Genomic DNA, 21,217 nt, shown 5'->3' with positions numbered 1-21,217 from the left:
AAAAACTTACCAAGATACAGAGGTAAGGACTTTGCTAAGTAGGAGCTGAGAGGCCAGGTGGCATTGTGGGTAGAAGTCACTTACCAGGAAGACTGGGGCTGCTGCTCAGGCTGCAGGAGCCAGGAAGTCTGGACATCAAGGGAAGGGGGATGGAACAGCCATGGGTGGTAGAGCACTGGCTTAGTATTCTTAGTATCCTTGATCATTTGTACTGCAAAGGAAAAGAAAGAGGTCACGAAGAAGAGAGGAATGGAATACAGAAAGAATGCTGTTGGGAAGATGAGAAACAGGTAGGGAAGAAGTAAAAAGGCAGAAGAGAGACAGGTAGATATTGACAAACTAGAGTCCTGGATGTCATCTTAGGAGAACTGGAGAATTTAGGTCAACTATGAGGCAGCTTATCAGATGCTCACCACTAAATGCTCTTCATTCCTTTAGAGAAGACAGTTAGTTTCCTACCACACTGAATCTCACACACTCTTTGTTATTTAGAAGTGGTATAGAAAATAACAGAAACCCAGGAAGGGAGTGGTATGGGGGAAGTATTTTATGCCGGTTATTCTCAGGAGGCTGAAATCCAGAGGGTTGAGATTGGAAGCTAGTTTGGGAAGAAAGAATCAAAAAACTTGGGCAGGAGGCATAACTCAAGTGGTAGAGCATCTGCCGAACAAGTAAACAAGCAAAGTGAGCATGAGACCCTGAATTCAAACCTTGGCACCCTTCCCACCTCCCAAAGGAATTAGTGTAAACCTGAAAGAGAAATCATACATTACCTTATTTAATCACATTTTACAGATGAGGAAATTGAGCCTGAGAGAGAAGCAATTTTCTCAAGGCCATACAGCAAATTAGAAGGAAGCTGGAATCTGAGGCACACATGCCTGTGACCTGCAATGCCCCAAGATTTTCCAGCTCCCTAGAGTTTCTGCACATTCAGAACACAAGGACTCCTCCTTTATAGAAGTTAATGGTTAAAATCTAGTCCATCTAAAGCATCTCAGTCACGGTTATTAATTAACCCAAATTCAGTGAGAAAAGACATTGTGAACAGTAAGAGTGGAGTGTTCTCCTTTGGGAAATGTATGGGCGGGTAATAGCATTAAAACATATACAATCCAAGTATTTCAGATCCACTTCAAATATTTCATAATACACAGTAATCTCTGTAACTTTACATTTTCTCTTCATTGAATGCCACCTGCTGGGCTGGGACAAAACTTTTTGGGGGAGGAATTTAAAATGACTTAGTGTTTGAGTGCAGTAGGTAATAAAATCTGTTTGCTGTGTTTGCTGTCTCTAGATAGGGCTGTAATTACACCACATGAGGAAGAAAGGTAGCTGAGTCTCAATCTAGATCATTTATGTAAACTCAGCCTTCTTGTCAACCATGTTCTCATATTGCAATGTGTGTAAACCACAAAATTCATCTCCTGTGAACTGCACAGACAAGTGTCCAATTGCAGGCCTGTCAGATTGCTTATGTTCTTTGTGTAACCAGATGTCTGTGGGTCAAGACCAAAATTTGACATTCTAAAATAAAATGTAAATCTCACCAATGAATTCCTTAGGATAAAAATTATAAAAACATTAGAGAGAGTCTCTAACTCAAAGTATTACAAACAAATACATTTCGCTAGGAAAAAGTTCATCTTTTAAAATAAATTAAAAAGGCCTTCATTCTGTGCAATGTGTTTAGAAAAAAATAACTCTAATCTTCAAGAAAGAAAAACAGACAATTCCTAATATAACTAAGTTAACATTTAATAATATCTTAATCTCCAACTCCAAATATTTGGCAACTTTTCAGCAATTGTTTCCTCCCAGAATCTTACAAAAACCCCACAAAGTATATTCATATTGTATACATAAAAAGACAGACATAACCAAGAAATATATTTTTGTTTGTTAATGAATTGAGCTATTCTCTGCCATGACAACTGGTCAGTAGGCTTCAATGTGACAGTTCTCCAGGGCTGGTCTCAACATTGTTTCTCTTGACACCTGCAGTTTCCAGCTTGCTGTGTCCTCTCCATAAGGAAAACCACAGGCCACCGCCCTGGCGCCATCCCTGGCCTGGTCCAATCAATAAGGACTTATTTCCTGTCCATTTGCTGAGGTCACAGGAGTGAATCTCATTAATTATTTCTGCTACTGCAGCCTCAAGTGTGCTGCTGGTGTGACAAGTGAAGGCTGCTTGACCTTTTTTTCTTCTAATTTTGTTTGTGGTGGATTCAAGAGGAAGGCAGTATTCATTTAGCAATATGATAAAAGGAAAAAATATGGATGTGTTTAAAATCATTAACATGTTCCTGATCACCTCATTCTCTAGGTTTTTCAGCCAAGGAATAATAGTGTCTTTTAAATTTGGTGTCATGAAAATCTGGTCACAGCAAATACAATATTTTCCAAAGCTGATCTCGCCTCTGAGGGAGGGAAGCTCTCCAGGGCTTCCAGTGCCTTGTTTCCATGGTAACGACACAGGTCAATAGCTGAAGTCACACCTTTGCCAGCTTTGATTGTTTCACACAACTGTTAAGAAACAAAATATACAATAAGTCAGTTTTTACGTTACACAGTAAGGACCACAATGTGTGTGTGTGTGTGTGTGTGTGTGAGAGAGAGAGAGAGAGAGAGAGAGAGAGAGAGGGAGAGAGAGAGAGAGAGAGAAACAAAGAAAGGAAGAAAGAGTATACATTCAGTATTTCTGCTCTGGTATTTTCAAGAGAGCAGCCATCATTCCTGGTGATTCCGAGGCATTAAAACCTTCCTTCCTGAGGCTGCTAGTGTCAGTGCTCCAGAGCAGCATAATAGACCCCAATCAACCTCATTACACCTCCTCCACTCCCACCCCTTGATCTATATGGCATGTCTATGCCATGCTGGGATGTGGTAATGAAGATGGAGGGCATTTTGAATTTTGTAGTCTGATATTTTTATGCCACTTCACAACTTTTTCTTTAAAAAAATCATATGTAGATTCAGTGTATATGAAAATTCAAGACCAATATTATTAGACCTGAATGTGACATATGTAGAACCAAAAGATTTTATTTGGAAATGAACCAAAACACTTCCCCTGCCCCTTCCCCTGGTACCTGTCAGGTAGTGGGTCTTCAGCCCTCCAAAACATCTTTGTAAAGAATAAAGCCAGGTGTAAGCTGGGTGCTGGTGGCTCACACCTGTAATCCTAGCTACTCAGGAGGCTGAGATCTGAGGATCGTGGTTCAAAGCCAGCCCGGGCAGGAGAGACCGTGAGACTCCTATCTCCAATAAACCACCAGAAAACCGGAAGTGGCGCTGTAGCTCAAGTGGTAGAGCACTTGCCTTGAGCTGAAGAGCTGAGGGACAGTGCCCAGGCCCAGAGTTCAAGCCCCACGACTGACAAAAATAAATAAATAAATAAATAAATAAATAAATAAATAAAGCCAGGTGTAGTGGTCATACCTGTATCTTAGCTACTCAGGAAGTTGAGATCTGAGGATTGTGGTTCAAAGCCCAGGAAAGCATGTGAGACTCTTATCTCCAATTAACTATCTTCAATTAACTACCAAAAAGCTAAAAGTGGAATGTGGAGCATGAGCCTTGAGCAAAACAAAACAAAACAAAACAAAAAAACCCCACAAAAAACCCAAGGGCAGTGCCCAGGCCCAGAGTTCAAGCCCCACAACCAAAAAAAAAAAAATAAAGTAAATTCAGGCTGAGAAATGTCATCGACTTCCAAACCTCTTCATTAACTGAGAGACCCAATTAAACGGTTATGCTTTAGGGCTGGAACACTTAATGTCTTGGTCTGCTATATTTCCTTTGTCCTAGTTCTACCTTCTCAACCAATGCCTCTAACAAATGCTTATTCGCTCTGCAGGAATTAACAGTCCAGTCCATTAATTTTTCACATACAGTCAGCACCAGGGCAGCACCCTGGTTGCTCATCCACAACAGAATTGTGGACCTCAGCAACTGGGTGGGGCCAGGTACTCTAGTCCTCTAGTTATGGGTCAGGCTGCATGCCACTTCTGGGCTGCAGCACTAGACTGTCCTTGTGCTCCCCTCTAGCACACACAGTAGCCACACCGAGGTTCTCAGCCTTGAGTGACAGCAGTGAGCACCAAGTGCCTTGCCTGCCTGAGATGGACAGAGTGTGGGGGCAAGAGACCCAATTTTATTGTCTTAAGTTGCTAAGACCACGAGAGCAACTGCAGCCACTGTTTTTTGGTGCCAGTCCTGGGGTCTGAACTCAGGGACTGTGCTCTGTCCTTGAACTTTTCTGCCCAAGGCTACAGCTCTACCTTGAGCCACAGCTTTTTAGTAGTGTATTGGAGATAAACTTTCCTGCCATGATCCCTCAGATCTCAGCTTCCTGGGTAGCTAAGATTACGAGCACCTGGCTGTAGCCACTTTCCCTGACATAGTCAATACGACCTTGCTGTTCTATCTCTTTTGGAGCGCTCAAATTTATGCTCTGCTCTTCTTCCCATTGATACCATATACATGAGTTCAGGCTCTCATCATCCTGTGGGTTGATTACTTTTTGCAGTCATCTTCTAAAGAGTCTTCTCACTACCAGTCTTACACCCCTGGACTCCATCTGCCATACCACATTGCAAGGAAGAGCTTTATGAAATGCTATTACAGTCTGCTCACAATTGCCTTCCAATACCCTTAAAAGTCCAAGGTCTTATAGGAGATAGGAAAAAATTTTTTTTTTAAATCTTGCTCTTGCCTAGCTCCATCTCCACTCCTTTCCTCATGTATTTTTGTTGTAATTCTCAGATCAGACCATCTTCCCTGGAGCTGCCATCCTCTACCCCAACCAGCCCTCCAAATTCTACCTGGGTAGAATGTGCTCAGTTGGCTATGTTAATGGCCTAAGGGACTGGCTATCCTTCCTCTAGTACCTTCCTCTAGTATCTTCCAGAGTACCTTGCACATCTGAAATATAGCATTATTACACAGCACTGTGTTTTAATTTTCCACCTCTTCATGAAGCTTCAAGCGACTTACTGCATAATGCATGAAATGTGAATAAATCTGCTGGTGTATGCCCCTAATTATAAAATCAAGAGATCAAAGGTCCAGAAAAACTCAATGACTCAAGATCTAGCTGAAGAGTGGCAAAGCTGAGATAACAGGACAAGTTTTCTGATGCTTGTCCATAACAGCAAACAGATTCCCAACATTCCACACACATTTCCACACTGCCTATGTGCTTGGGGACTATTCCAGCCTAGATTTCCCTAGTCTTTTGTCAATTGCTGGAGGCTTGAAGACTAAATTGGTGCTAGGTATCAGAGGGAGCTAGATTCAAATTCTTACTTTAGTGTAAAAATCTGAGGGAAACCACTCAATTGCTAAGTCCTGAGTATAGCATAAGACCTTGGAAACATTGTTAAGAGGACTTCATGATACAGCATAGACTGCTGGATACTGTCTGAATCACTATGAAGGCTTACACCATTTAGCTTTCCCCTAATCCTTAGAAGCCATTTCATCTGTAGTAACTCCAAAGGTGGCTGAACTTAGATTAGAACAGTCCTAAATGATAAATAGACTGGCAGATAGATAGAAGAACAAAATGAACACTTTCCTATTGTCTTTTCTTTAATCATTTCAAATCTAAATTTGACAAGCCAACATTTTCCTGTTCTAGACTTTGGGCATATGAATACCTGCATGACTAGATTTAGTTGCACAATTTACAAGGATTAAGTGCTTTTGTTGTTGTTGTTGTTATAATGAGGTTTGAACTTGGAACCTTACTCTTGCTAGGCAGGTGTCCTACTATTTTATTTTATTTATTTAGTTATTTATTTTTTGGGTGTGGTTGTGGGTGTCTCTCAGCTCTTCAGCTCAAGGCTAGTGCTTTACCACTTGAGCCACAGTGCCACTTCCGGCTTTTTTCTTTTTGCTTATGTGGTGCTGAGGAATCGAACCCAGGGCCTCAGGCATGCAAGGCAAGCGCTCTACCACTGAGCCACCTTCCCAGCCCGTGTCCTACTATTTGAAAAGCAGTAAAATCAAAGTATAAACGTAGGACTATAGTTATTGAAAGTGATCAGCTTTAACTGGAAGACTGCAGAAGATTGGGCTTTGAGGCAGGTTTTTGTGAATGTTGGGAGGGAATTGTAGGGAATGAAAGCAGTTTAAGGTAAGACACTAAGACACAAAACGTATTAGATTACAGAGTGATCAGGGAATGGAAACAGACTAGTATGGTACCACTTGAAGGGCCAGGTGTCAAGGGACATAGCAAGGCTCTGAAAACCAGGCTAAGAGATGTATACTACTTATTTTTCTTTAAAATGTACACACAGACAAACACACCTACTAAAATGTATATTTACATACACACAAATATATGTATATTTATATATTATGCTAGTAGTAGGGCTTGAACTCGGGGCCTCTTTCTCTTGCTTGGCTTTTTTGTGCAAGACTGGCACTCTACAACTTGAGCCAAAGCTCCACTTGTAACTTTTTGTTGGTCAATTAGAAATTCCTTCCCATGCTAGTTTGCATCATAATCCTCAGATCTTGGCTTCTTGAACAGATAGGATTATGGGCATGACCCAACAACACTCTGACAGAATGTGTGGGGTTTTTTTTTTTGGTGCTGGTTGTGGGGCTTGAACTCAGGGCCTATGTACTGTCCCTAAGCTTTTGTGCTCAAGGTTAGTGCTCTACTGCTTGAGCCACAGCTCCACTTTTTTTTTGGTGGTTAATTGGACATGAGTCCCACAGACTTTTCTGCCCAAGTAGGCTTGAACTGTGATCTTTAGATCTCAGCTTCCTCAGTAGTTAGGATTATAGGTGTGAGCCATGCCACTGGTACCTGGTTATACATAAAGTTTTCTCAGACCATAACCAGGTCTAGTCACAAGTCTTATCTATGGTTGCTTTGGGCTACAGGGGCAAAGCAATAGAGAGGAGTTGTTATGGCAGAGGATAAACGGTCTATAAAGCTGAAGGTATTTGTACTTTGGCTTTTACAGTAAAGTTCTCTTGATTACAGAATTAACACAATAAGTGATACAATATCCTCCACCAAGATTCAATGAGGTTTTTTTGTTTTGTTTTGTTGGTTGGTTGTGGGGATTGAACTCAGGGCCTGGGTGCTATCCCTGAGCTTTTTTGCTCAAGACTAGTGCTCTACCACTTTGAGCCATGCCACAGTGCCACTTCTGGTTTTCTGGTGGTTAACTGGAAATGAGTCTCATGGACTTTCCTGACCCGGCTGGCTTCAAACTGCAATCCTCAGATCTCAGCCTCCTCAGTAGCTAGGATTATAGGTATAAGCTACCAGTGCCTGGTACAATGAGTTTTATCTTGTCATTTTTCTCCCCTCTCTTTCTTCTCTCCTTCGTTCTCCCCCCTCCTTTTTTCCCCAATGCTGGGGTAAAACCTACCTTGCACATGGCTAGGCAAGAGCTCTATCACTAGGCTACATCTCCAGCCCTCATTTCTATCTGTCTATATGTGTATATGTGTGTGTTTCTAAACTATTTGAAAGTAAGCTACATGCAGTGGTATGCTGGTAAATTAGCTGGGTGAAGGAAGAAGGGTAACAAAGTCCTAGTTGTAGCATTTGTAGATTTTTGTGGTATAATACTTCTTTTTTTTTTTTTTTTTTTTGTCGGTCGTGGGGCTTGAACTCTGGGTCTGGGCACTGTCCCTCAGCTCTTCAGCTCAAGGCGAGTGCTCTACCACTTGAGCTACAGCTCCACTTCCGGTTTTCTGGTGGTTTATTGGAGATAGGAGTCTCATGGTCTTTCCTGCCTGGGCTGGCTTTGAACCGCGATCCTCAGATCTCAGCCTCCTGAGTAGCTAGGATTACAGGCGTGAGCCACCAGCGCCCGGCTTGGTATAATACTTCTATCATGTCTGATTTCAAGCTGTTCAGGGTTATGGGATCACAAAAACCTGAATATTTACAAAGGCCCTGGGTTGTGAGGATTTAGCTTTGGGCATGTATTGGCTGCAGGATGTTTCATCTTTGGTTGGACATGCACCAAATTAGTACAAAACAGTAGCCAAGAGTAGCCAAGAAGACAACACTGCAAGTTATTCAAGTCTACAAGAGTTCATTTTCCTCATATAATGACGATTTTCTTTTTTTTGGGGGGGGGGTCCAGTCTTGGGCCTGAACTCTGGGCCTGGGTGCTGTCCCTCAGCTCTTCAGCTCAAGGCTAGTGCTCTACCACTTGAGCCACAGCACTACTTCCAGCTTTTTTCTTTTTGCTTATGTGGTGCTGAGTTGTCAAACCCAGGGCCTCAGGCATGCAAGGCGAGCGCTCTACCACTGAGCCACCTTCCTAGCTCATAATGACGATTTTCTACTTACTCAAACCTACAGAAGTGGCCTCCCAGGACTCTGTATATACTAAGGGACCTGATAGCTTCCAGGTGTAAAATGATTCACTAGTAACCCAATCCTTCATGGAAGGTATTATTTCTCACTGACATCTGCCTGCTAAAGATGAATTGTTGGCTCCAAGGAACTATTTTAGATGCAACTAATAAATTATAAATAAAACTCATTTTTACTGGAAACTAGAATAGGTAATAGGTCTGACTTGATGAAAATGATTTTATTTAAATTTTTTTTTTATTTTTTATTGTAAAGATACTATACAGACGGTTACAGTTACATGAGTAAGGTAATGAGTACACTTCCTATTGAGCATTGTTACCCCCTCCATTGTTTTCCCCCTACCATCCCTTCCCTCCCTACCTTCCCCGAGGTTCTTTTTTTTTTTTGATTGTGATTAAGATGAAAATGATTTTAACCTTAGCAAATGTAATGGAAAACACATTAAGCTGGAGTTCCTAAATGTGGATGATCATGAGCCTCACTGAGAAACCTCAAAATGCAAATATATAGGCCTCCAGATGTGGAGAAGGAGTTCAGGCCTGAAAAATCCTTCTTAGTTCATTTCAGTGGTTATCCTAATTTGGCAGTACTTCACTAGATGATGCATGTATTTTTGTTGTTGTTGTTGGTTATGGGGCTTGAACTCTGGGCCTGAGTGCTGTCCCTCAGCTCTTCAGTTCAAGGCAAGTACTCTACTAGAGGCACAGCGCCACTTCTGGTTTTCTGGTGGTTAATTGGAGATAAGAGTCTCACAGACTTCCTGCCCAGGCTGGATTTGAACCGTGATCCTCAGAGCTCAGCCTCCTAGTAGCTAGAATTATAGGCGTGAGCCACCGGCACCTAGCTGATACATGTATTTTAAGTTACTGCACTTAATTTTTTTTTTTTTTTTTGGTCCAGTCATGGGGCCTGAACTCTGGGCCTGGGCGCTGTCCCTCAGCTCTTCAGTTCAAGGCTAGTGCTCTACCACTTGAGCCACAGTGCCACTTCCGGCTTTTTTCTTTTTGCTTATGTGGTGCTGAGGAATCGAACCTGGGCCTCATGCATGCAAGGCAAGCGCTCTACCACCTTCCCAGCCCCAATTTAAATTTTTTTTAAAGGCAGAATATTGCTGTTGTCCATGTTGGCCTAGAACTACTGGGCTCAAGTGATCTTCCTACCTCAGTCTCCAGGGTAGTTGGGACTACCCTATGTAACACTATACCTGGCTACTGTTTTTAAAAGTTGGTTTGGAACTGGGAGAAAGCAAAGGAAGGGGTGACATTGTCCAAAATGAAATGTACTCATCACCTGACTTATCACCTGAAACAGAAAATTCTCTGTATAACACCTTAATAATAACAATAAAATTATATTTTCAAAAAGTTAGATTGGCTGGAAGCTGGCAGCTCATGCCTATAACCCTAGCTACTTAGGAGACTGTGATCTGGAGAATTAAAACACAAAGCAAGCCTGAGCAGAAATGGCTAGGAGACTTCATCTTTGAAATAAGCAGCGGAGAAGCTGGATTAGAGGTATGGCACAAGTGGTAGAGGGGCAGAGAAGCAAACAAACCAATTGAGTGCAAGAAAAGTTTTAGATTAGGTTTATGTGGTTCTAACTACACTTCCAAGTGATTATCTTTTTTTTGGGGTCCGGTCGTGGGGCCTGAACTCTGGGCCTGGGTGCTGTCCCTCAGCTCTTCAGCTCAAGGCTAGCGCTCTACCATTTGAGCCACAGTGCCACTTCCGGCTTTTTTTCTTTTTGCTTATGTGGTGCTGAGGAATCGAACCCAGGGCCTCAGGCATGCAAGGTAAGTGCTATACCACTGAGCCACCTTCCCAGACCCCAAGTGATTATCTTTAGCTGGCACTAGTGGCTCACTCCTGTAATCATACCTACTTAGTTCAAAGCCATCAAGGGCAGAAACATCCTTGAGACTTTTTTTTTTTTGGTAGGTCATGGGGCTTGGACTCTGGGTTTGGGCACTGTCCCTCAGCTCTTCAGCTCAAGGCTAGCACTGTACCATGTGAGCCACAGCACCACTTCTGGTTTTCTAGTGGTTTATTGGAGATAAGAATCTCACAGATATTCTTGCCAGGGCTGGCTTTGAACCAAAATCTTCAGATCTCAGCCTCCTGTGTAGCTAGGATTACAGGCATGAGCCACCAGCTCCCAGCTTGCTTGAGACTCTTATCTCCAATAAACAGACAAAAAATCTGGGAGTAGAGCTGTGATTAAAGTGGTAAAGTACTAGCCTTGAGCAAAAACTAAGAAACAGTGCTCAGACCCAGAGTTCAAGCCCCAGAGCAGCATACACACAACCCCTCCTTACCAAGCATTTGCTTGATACTTATTTGATAGGGCCTGAGTAGCTTGAGAAACAGAAATGCTTCTAAGATCACATGTTAGAGGGGTAGAGGTAGCTCTAGAACTAGAAGGGGTTCAGTGAAACACTGCCGAATTTTACCCATGCCCTTGGTTCTAATAGCTGTAAGATAAAAACTACAATAAAAAAAAAAAAAAAGTTCTTCCAGGCGCTGGTGGCTCATTCCTGTAATCTTAGCTACTCAGGAAGCTGAGATCTGTGGATCACAGTTCAAAGCCAGCCTGGTCATGAAACTCTGTGAGACTCTTATCTCCAATAAACCACTAGAAAACTGGAAGTGGTGCTGTGGCTCAAGCAGTAGAGTGCTCACTTTGAGCTGAAGAGCACAGGGACAGTGCCCAGGCCCAAAGTTCAAGCCCCATGATGGACAAAAAAAAAAAAAAGTTCTTTCCACTTCTAACTTCTAGAAAGCGCTAGTGTGTTCACTTTGGTCCTTATAGCTTAAAAATACTAAAGACATTTAAAAAAGGGGTAAGTTATCAGTCTGTTTTCTTTCTCTGACATAGCACTTTAGGGCACTAATATAATTAAAATCTCTAATTAAGTCAACTGAATAATCATAAAAGTATAGTATTACCTGAAATAAATTAAACCCAAATCCCCTGATATAGGATCCAATTAAAGAGATTAACAAAGAGGAGAGAATGCAAAATATTTAAAAGTGCAATTGATTTAAAATTTATTAAATAACTTTTTTTTGTTGTTGTTGGTTGTGGGGCTTGAACTCTGGGCCTGTGTGCTGTCCCTCAGCTCTTCAGCTCAAGGCTAGTGCTCTACTACTTGAGCCACAGTGCCACTGCTGGTTTTCTGGTGATTTATTGGAGGTAAAGAATCTCATGAAGCCAGGTGCCAGTGGCTTACACATGTAATCTAGCTACTCTGGAGGCTGAGATCTGAGGATCATGGTTCAAAGCCAGCCTAGGCAGGAAAGTCTGTGAGACTCTTATTTCCAATAAACCACTCAGAAAACCAGAAATGGCACTGTGGCTCAAGTGGTAGAATGCTAGCCTTGAGCTGAAGAGCTGAGGGACAGCATCCAGGCCTAGAGTTCAAGTCCTACAACTGACCAAAAAGAGTCTCATAGATTTTCCTGCCTGGGCTGGCTTTGAATTTCGATCCTCAGATCTTAGCCTCCTGAGTAGCTAGGATGACAGGTGTGAGTCACCAGCACCCCTGGCGCCCGGCATAAATAACTTTTTGATAGTAAATTTTGCTCATATGAGACCCTTTGAGAAATCATTGTATACTTCTGATAACTATTTGGTTAAAAAGTCCTTTCAAGCCTGGTCCTAGTGACTCACACTTGTAATCCTACCTACTAAGGAGGCTACAATCTGGAAGATTTAGGTTCAAATCTAGCCCAGGCAGAAAACTCTGTGAGATCTCTCTTTCAAAATCACCAATAAAACACAAAGTAGAGCTGGGTGTTGGCTTAAGTCTGTAACCCTAGCTACTCAGGAGGCTGAGATCTGGGGATCACAGTTCGAAGCTAGCCTGGGGAAGAAAGTCCATGAGACTCTCCAATTAAACATCAAAAACCTGAAGCAAAGCTGTGACTCAAATGGTAGAGCACTAGCCTTTAGCTCAGGGACAGCATCTAGGTCCTGGGTCCAAACCCTAGGGCCATCACACACAAAAAATAAAAATCCCCCAAAAACAAGACAAAAAAACTGAGGGAAGGCATGGCTCAAGTCACAGGGCCCTCTGCCAAGCAAGCCAGCCAAACATGTGCAAGACCCTAAGTTTGGTGCAAAAATTCCTTCAAAATATGAAAGAGAAGGGCTGGGAATGTGGCTTCATGGTAGAGTGCTTGCCTAGCATGCAAGAAGCCCTGGGTTTGATTCTTTAGTACCACATAAATAGAAAAGCCAGAAGTGGCTCAAGTGATAGAGTACTAGCCTTGAGCATAAAGCTCAGGAACAGCTCTCAGGCCCTGAGTTTAAACCCCAGTACTGGCAACATACATACAAACATACATACATACATACATACATACATATATATATATACACACACATATATATACATATGTATATATACATATATGTATATATATAAACATATATGTATGTATATGTATATATATGTATATGAGAGAAGTTTATGGCATGAGATGTGAATAGTTATAGAAAAACTGAAAATAACAGCCACTTTTGCCCAAGGAAACCAAAGAAAGACTTTAAGACTTGGGGAAACCTCTAAGAGAGAGCTATTAAGTAATATGGATAAGAGTCCGGCAAAAGCTGGGCGCTGGTGGCTCACGCCTGTAATCCTAGCTACTCAGGAGGCTGAGATCAGAGGATCACAGTTCAAAGCCAGCCTAGGCAGGAAAGACAGTGAGACTTCTATCTCCAATAAACCACTAGAAAACCAGAAGTGGCGCTGTAGCTCAAGTGTAGAGTGCTCACCTTGAGCTGAATAGCTGAGGGATAGCGCCCAGGCCCAGAGTTCAAGTCCCACGACCAACAAAAAAAGAAAGAATCCAGCAAGAGGGCAGGAAGTGTGGCTTAAATGGTAAAGTACCTGCTTTGGAAGTATAATCAGGGCATTATAGTAAAGGACAAACAAAAAGACCAGAGAGGATTTTTTTCTTTTCTTTTCGGGACAGGTTCTTACTATGTAAATAGGCTGTCCTGAAGCTACTATGTAACCCAGACTGGCTTTAAATTTGCCACTTTCCTACACTCCTGGACTTCAGGAGTGTAGGAGTATAGGTATGTAGCAATAAGGTTCACAATAAAACCCGTCTTCAATTATAAACATTCTATGAAGTATTTCACACTGATTCATGACACATTTAAAAATTTTCAAGTGTGGGGCTGGAAGGTGGCTCAGTGGTAGAGTGCTTGCCTTGCATGCATGAGGCCCTGGGTTTGATTCCTCAGCACTATATAAGCAGAAAAAAAATGGAAGTGGAGCTGTGGCTCAAGTGGTAGAGTGTGTCCAGGCCCAGAGTTCAAGCCCCATAACTGACCAAAAAAATTTTTTTTCAAGTGTAATTATTAGTAATATAAAAACATTCCTGTGTTTGAAAAATAAATTCCCAATTCCTCATAACAGTTTTATTTTTTGTCAATGCTAGGAATTGAATTCTAGGTCTTCTATAAGAAAAGAATAAGGGGGCGAGGGGAGGATGGGAAGGGATGGGAAGGGGAAACAAAGGAGGAGGCTACAATGCTTGATAAGAAATGTACTCATTATCTTGCCCATGTAATTGTAACCCCTCTGTACAGTATTTTCACAATTAAAAAAAGCCATTGACGGGGCTGGGAAGGTGGCTCAGTGGTAGAGCACTTGCCTTGCATGCTTGAGGCCCTGGGTTCGATTCCTCAGCACCACATAAGAAAAAAAGCAGGAAGTGGCGCTGTGGCTCAAGTGGTAGCCTTGAGCTGAAGAGCTGAGGGACAGCGCCCAGGTCCAGAGTTCAGGCCCCAGGACCGGACCCCCCCAAAAAAAAATAATAATAAAAGCCATTGACATAGAAAAAAAAAAAAGAAAAGAATAAGAAGAGGAAGAGGAGGAGGAGGAAAATAAAAAGAGAAGGAGAAGAGGAAGAAAAGGAAGAGGAGGAGGAGGAAATAAAGAAGAGGAAGAAGGCAAAGGATAAAGACACATGTCATAATTTTTCTTGCCTTCTCTTCCATGCACCTACTAGATTCAGTCTGGGTAGAGTGTGGTCTCCCACTGGGAGTGAGATTTCTGAACTTATTTCGAGATCAATCTCCCTATAAAGAACATTTATGAGTCTAGGTACTGGCCTATCATCCACAACCGAATATAACTGAACAACTCATTTAATGCAGATTATATCTGAATGGCTGTATCCCAGAAGGGCGCCAGTGGCTCATGCCTATAATCCTAGCTACACAGGAGGCTGAGATCTGAGGGTTGAGATTCAAAGCCTGCCCAGACAGGTAAATCTGTAAGTCTTTTATCTCCTGTTAACCACCAGAAAACTGGAAGTGGTGCTGTGCCTCAAGTGGTAGTGTGCTAGTCTTGAGCTGAAGAGCTGAGGGACAGAGTCCATGCCCAGAGTTCAAGCCCCATGACTGACCAAAAAAAGTTATATCTCTACCAAATGTATAGACCAAAGCATATGTGTGTGTGTGTGTGTGTGTGTGTGTGTATGTGTGTGTGTATGTGGGTGTGTATTTTTAGGTCTGAGACCAAGACTGACACTTACTCATTGGCTAGAGCTGTACCAGCGGAGCCACATCTCCAACTCCAAAGTAGATTTAGCAGACTTTTTTTGGTAGGAGCAGGATTTGAACGCAGGGATTTGCTCTTTTTTTTTTTTTTTTTTTTTTAGTTTTATTGTAAAGATGCTATACAGAGGGTTACAGTTACATGAGTAAGGCAATGAGTTTTTACTTGTCAATCATTGTTACCCCTTCCCTTCCCCCGCCCCCCAAAGTTATAAAGTTTGTTTCCAATATACTGTCCTGTGGGTATCCTTAGGGCTTTGCTCTTGTTAGACAGACACTCTGTCACTTAAGCCATAACCCTGTCCTTGTATTCATTTTCATATATGTGTGTATATATGTATGTATATGTTTATATGTATGTGAAATCCTTTATTGGTGCAGTCAAAATTGACCTAAATTGCTGATACTATGACAGAGAAGAATTTAGGTAGTGTTGCTACCCAAGGAGCAGAGATCTACTTGTAGCTTAGGGCAGGAGCAGATAGACCTGACTTTAGGATGTAATTAAATAGGACAAGATGTATAGTTTAATTTATAAACTGTCATCAATACTTAATAGGTTGTGCATTTGAGATTAGTGATATGGAATTACATTAAGTTCAGGAGTAATTCCAAGGGAAAAGTAAATCATTGCTTCCTGGTTTATCATGCCTTTCAAAGGAAAATTTGATGAGTTATAAACAATCATAGCCAGGTATTGGTGGCTCATAATTGTAATCCTAGATACTCAGGAGGCTGAAATCTGAGGATGGCAGTTTGAAGTCATCGAAAGCTTAAAAGTCCATGAAGATTCTTATCTCCAATTAATCGCCAGAAAACTGGAAGTGGTGCTGTGGCTTGAAGTAGTAGAGTGCGAGCTTTGAGCAAAAAAGCTCAGGAGTGGCGCTATAGCTCAAGTGGTAGAGCGCTCGCCTTGAGCTGAAGAGCTGAGGGACAGCGCCCAGGCCCAGAGTTCAAGCCCCACGACTGACAAAAAAAAAAAAAAAAAAAAAAAAAAAGCTCAGGGACAATTCCTAGGCCCTGAGTTCAAGCCCTATCACCGACAAAACAAACCAAACATAAATTTATCGATATTCTGATTCAAAGTGGATTTTTCATTTTAGTATTATATTTCAAAACAGGAATTTAATTCTACATATTGAAGTTTGAAGAGTTCTTGAGACCATGAAGCATTTAGTAAACTCTAACAGAAATTCATCAAGCAAAACATCATAGGCTGTGCACTGCAGCAGTGAGCCAGTCTTGCCTATAGCTATTTTTTTTTTATTTGGTCGGTCGTGGGGCTTGAACTCTGGGCCTGGGCGCTGTCCCTGCACTCTTCAGCTCAAGGCCAGCGCTCTATGGATTGAGCCACAGCTCCACTTCTGGTTTTTAGTGGTTTATTGGAGCTAAGAGTCTCACGGACTTTCCTGCCGGGGCTGGCTTTGAACCCAGATCCTCAGATCTTACCTCCTGTGTAGCTAGGATTACAGGTGTGAGCCACCGGCGCCCAGCTTTGCTTTAGTTATTTTCAAACAGGGTTTCAAGACTTTACTAGGGCTATCCTGGAAGCCACAGTCCTTCCATCTCTGTCTTCTAAGTAGCTGGAATTACAGGTATGACCCACTACGCCCAGCCCCTATCAACCCTTCTTCTCCTTGTACTGGAGTTTGAACTCAGGGCCTACTACTTGTGCTCTTGCTTAGCTTTTTCTGCTAGGCTAGTGCTCTACCACTTGAGCCACAGTTCCATTTCTAGCCTTTTGGTAAAGATAAGAGTCTCAGACTTTCTGCTCCACCTGGCTTTAAACAGTTATCCTGGGCTCCTAAGTAGCTAGGATTATAGGCATGAGTCATTGGTGGCTAGCACTATTAATGTTGATCTACTTTAGTATTTGGGTATTGATGCCTAGGAACTGTGGGCCCCAAACTACAACTACCACTACCACTATCCACATAACCCTACATTCTTTCTTGGGTGTTTTTTTTGGTGTTTTTGTGCATGTGCGCGTGCGCGCACACACACACACACACACACACACACACACACACACACACACACACACACACACACACACACACACACACACACACACACACACACACACACACACACACACACACACACACACACACGCAGAGTGGTCTTGGGGCTAGAACCAGGGCTTGGGCACTGTCCTTGAGCTTTTTTGCTCAAGAGTAGTGCTCTATCACTTTAAGCAACAACTCCACTTCTGGTTTTCTGTTGATTAGTTGGGGATAAGAGTGGTCTCCTGGACTTCCTTGCCTGGGCTGGCTTTGAACTGTGATCCTTACACCACAGTGCCCTGAGTACCTAGGATTATAGGTGTAAGCCACTGGCGCCCAGCTAATTTTCTGATACATCCTGATGCAAGATGAGTTTAAAATGAGAGAACCTTTCAAGCAATAGAAAAACTCTGTAAGAATAATGAGAGTGAAATAAATCTCTTTCATGTTGGTGATGTAAGACTGGAAGCATTTGTACAGGCAAAGTTACTATTATTTATACCATGGATATGTAATCACACCTGCTGGACCAACAGCTTTCCCACATCTAGTGGGTATCTATAGAGTGGTGTTATAGAAAGTGAATTTGTTGCCTTAATCACCTTCTTCAAGAGAATGGCGATGAGAACTTGTTTTACTTTAGTAATTTATTTTTGTGCTGGTCCTGAGGTTTGAACTCACAGTCTAGGCACTGTTCCTGAGCTTTTTTTTCTTCTTCTCAAGGCTAGTTCTCTATAGCATGAACCACAGGCTCCATTTCTGGCTTTTTGGTGGTTAATTGGAGATAAGAATCTTAATAGACTTACCTGGCCAGGCTGGCTTTGAACCATGATCCTCAGATCTCAACCTCTGGAGTAGCTAAGATTATAGGTGTGAGCTGCCACTGCCTGGCTTTATTTTTATTTATTTTTAATTTTTGTTTTTTAAAAAAGGTGATGCGTGGCTCAAGTGGTAGAGCACTAGCCTTGAGCTGAAGAGCTGAGGGACAGTGCCCAGGCCCAGAGTTCAGGCCCCACGACTGGACCAAAAAAAAAAAAAAAAAGAACACTAAGTATAAATTCGGGCTGGGAAGGTGGCTCAGTGGTAGAGCGCTTGCCTTGCATGCCTGAGGCCCTGGGTTCGATTCCTCAGCACCACATAAGAAAAAAACCGGAAGTGGCACTGTGGCTCAAGTGGTAGAGCGCTAGCCTTGAGCTGAAGAGCTGAGGGACAGCGTGCAGGCCCAGAGTTCAGGCCCCACCAAAAAAAAAAAAAAAAAGGTGATGCACAGAGGGTTACAGTTATGTGTCAGTTAAAGAGTACATTTCCTTTTGGACAATGTCACCCCTTACATTTATGTATGTATGTATGTATGTATGTATGTATGTATGTATGTATGTATGTATGTATGTATGTATATATGTATGTATGTAGGTTGTGGGGTCTGAACTCTGGGCCTGGGTGCTGTCCATCAGCTCTTTAGCTCAAGGCTAGTGCTCTACCACTTGAGCCATGGCGCCACTTACAGCCTTTTCTGCATATGTGGTGTTGAGGAATTGAACCCAGGTCCTCATGCATGTAAGGCAAGCACTCTACTACCAAGCTATCTTTCCAGCCCCATTACTTTTATTTTTTAAGACAAGGTTTTACAATGTAGTTCAGGTTGGCCTTCAACTTTGAATCCACCTGCCTCAGCCTCCCAACTGTTGGAATTATAGACGTGTTTCTTTGTGAAAAGATGAGAACTTACATGTGTAATACACCTTGAGAAATAAGTGGCATAGTGGAAAAGAGCATACTACACAGTGGACTCAGCAGACATAGAAGAATCTTGATTCTCTGAGATATAAACTTTATAAATACTGTGAAGTTTCTGAGATTCAGAGAATCTGTTAGAACCATCTGATACTACTGCTTAGTGTGCCTTGAATAGTGCATGCTAGAAACATGAATACAGTGGCATGTATTTTATGAAAGCGCAGCACTTAGAAAGGCTTATCGTCTTTCCTAATCAGGTATACACAAATCTTGTCAGCAATGAATCAAAGATGCAGGTTAGAATCATTTCCTTAGGTCCACAATAGGGAGATCTTCCACAGGGGGCACCATTGCACTGTGCACTAGCTTATGTTCAGGCTTTGGCTGTGCTATGCTCTTGTGAAAGGCAAGACCTTCATCCAGTCTTGCTTGGTAGGGAGTCTATAGGTAAGGTCTCCTTGCCTCCAACCCTTAGTTAATATTGTACACATCACTCATCTATGTTGCAGGTCCTGTGAGCACTACTGAAAATTACCTCAGTAGTTTGCTTGAAATGGAGGGGGCACAGCCACCTTGTTATTTCAGGAAAGATGGTAGGGCACATTACCAAGGATCAATACTCTGTCTGATGCGGTAAATGGGGAGGCTGAGTGCTTGCAGACACTACACAGGAAACATGGGGGAATGGCTTCAGATAAACCAACCAAAAAAATTACAGCTTTGCACATGGCCAACACAGCTGAATCTCAGAAAAAAATTAATCTTTTATAAAATCAGACCACAGATTTAATCGATGAGCCTGGAAATAAAAAATCCAGGTGAGAACAAAGACATCTAACTTATTAAAACCACATTCCATAGATACATAGAAATGCTTTTCTTCTCTCTCCCTCCCCCCTCTCCACCCCCCCCCCCTCACACACACACATACACACAATTTTGGAAACCCATGCCTATCTCAGAGCACTATCTCAGAGACAAGAAAAGAAAATTCCCTTCAGATCTACTTAAAATCTGTTTTAATGGACCTAACAGGCTTACTATGGGCTCTATCCTCTACATAAAGATACACGGACTCTTCCTGTGCACAGGTGGCTCCTGGCACCACAAACTGGGAGCAATAATTGAATCCAGCTATCCTACAGTGCAGTGCATTCACCCACAGAAGCAGCCTGGAGGGCATTCTGAGTTAGCTTTCCAGGTTAAGATTCAAAAGATTATCCCAGCTGAATCTTTGTTTCAACCCAGGAGGTGTAAGGCATTGAGGATGTAACCATTTGATTAAAAATATACTTGAGTGGAAATAAGACAAATAAAGGTAGAGTCAAATAGGCTTGATGAATTAAAACAAGGAACAGGTATAAAATGTGGGGTTTTGTGGGTAATTTTCTCATTCAACTGTCATTCAGAAAATATGTACTGGGAATCTATGGTATGCCAGGCAGTACGACATCAGGGTACAAAGAGGAGTACTCAGACACCATTTCAGGCTCACAAACTAGGAAGGGTCTTCCAGGCTCACAAACTAGGATCGGTCTTCATCAATAATTGAAATCTGTTTTAAGCCTCCTGATAAATATTACATATCAAGATAGGTAATGGTTTTAGAGGCTAGTAATTTAACACAGAAAATTTAAGAGTAGGAGAGACTAGCTATTAGGAAGCTGAGATTTAAGCATCCCAATTCAAAGCCAGACTGGAAACGAAAGCCTGCCAGACTCTTATCTCCAATTATTCAACAAAAAGCTAGAAGTTGAGCTGTGGCTCCAATGTGGTAGAGCACCAGCCCTGAGAAAAAAAGCAAATGTCTGAATTCAAGCTCTAGTACCTGTCCCTCCCTGCAAAAAGAATGAGATTATACCATTAATTATTTAACATTTTATGTATAACATGACAAGGCAAAGATCAATAGCCAATAATATGATTTGTTAAAATGTGAAATTGTAGATATTTAATTATATATTATATTGATGTTTGGGTACACAGATATCTAGTAACCTACTTTCTTTTTCTAAAATATAATTTTATTGTTATTACTAAGGTGTTGTACAGAGAGGTTACTGTTTCGTATGTCAAGTAATGAGTATTTTTCTTTCTTTTTTTTTTTTTTTATGCCGGTCCTGGGGCTTGAACTCAGGGCCTGTCCCTTTTTGCTCAAGGAAGGCTAGCACTCTACCATTTGAGTCAGAGCTCGATTTCAGCTTTTTTGGTAGTTTACTGGATAGGAATCTCATGGACTTTCCTGCCTCGCCTGGCTTTGAACTGTGACCCTCAGATCTCAGCCTCCTGAGTTGTTAGGATTACAGGTGTGAGCCATTGGCACCTGGCTTTGAGTCTATTTCTTTTTGGATAATGTCACTCTTTCCTTCATGTTTCCCTAGTTTCCCCTTCCCTTCCTTGCCCACAAGTTGCATAGTTCATTTTCCACCATTCTATTGAGTAATATGATTAAAAAAACATTTTAGTAAGGGTTTAATATAATAGTGTTAAAATGAGGAGAAATAGAAATAGAAAAAAATTGTTCCTCCCACAG

At 41.9% G+C, this 21,217-nt stretch overlaps 1 protein-coding gene across 2 annotated transcripts in view; it reads right to left on the bottom strand.

The window, feature by feature from the left end:
• Window positions 1-1,743: 1,743 nt before the first annotated feature.
• Window positions 1,744-21,217, bottom strand: part of Pdss2 (decaprenyl diphosphate synthase subunit 2) — a 207,040-nt gene continuing 187,566 nt past the window's right edge. For both annotated transcript variants that reach the window (XM_070010095.1, XM_070010094.1), the window contains one exon: window positions 1,744-2,529. In XM_070010095.1, the coding sequence (XP_069866196.1) occupies window positions 2,371-2,529 (159 nt within the window). In that variant the 3' untranslated portion in view covers window positions 1,744-2,370. The remainder of the gene's footprint in view (window positions 2,530-21,217) is intronic.

The sequence above is a fragment of the Dipodomys merriami genome, unplaced genomic scaffold (assembly GCF_024711535.1).
Source record: "Dipodomys merriami isolate MVZ:Mamm:240054 unplaced genomic scaffold, mDipMer1.0.p SCAF_8, whole genome shotgun sequence".
Taxonomy (NCBI): domain Eukaryota; kingdom Metazoa; phylum Chordata; class Mammalia; order Rodentia; family Heteromyidae; genus Dipodomys; species Dipodomys merriami.
The sequence above is the reverse complement of the archived record's forward strand: the minus strand, read 5'-3'. Positions and strand labels throughout refer to the sequence as shown.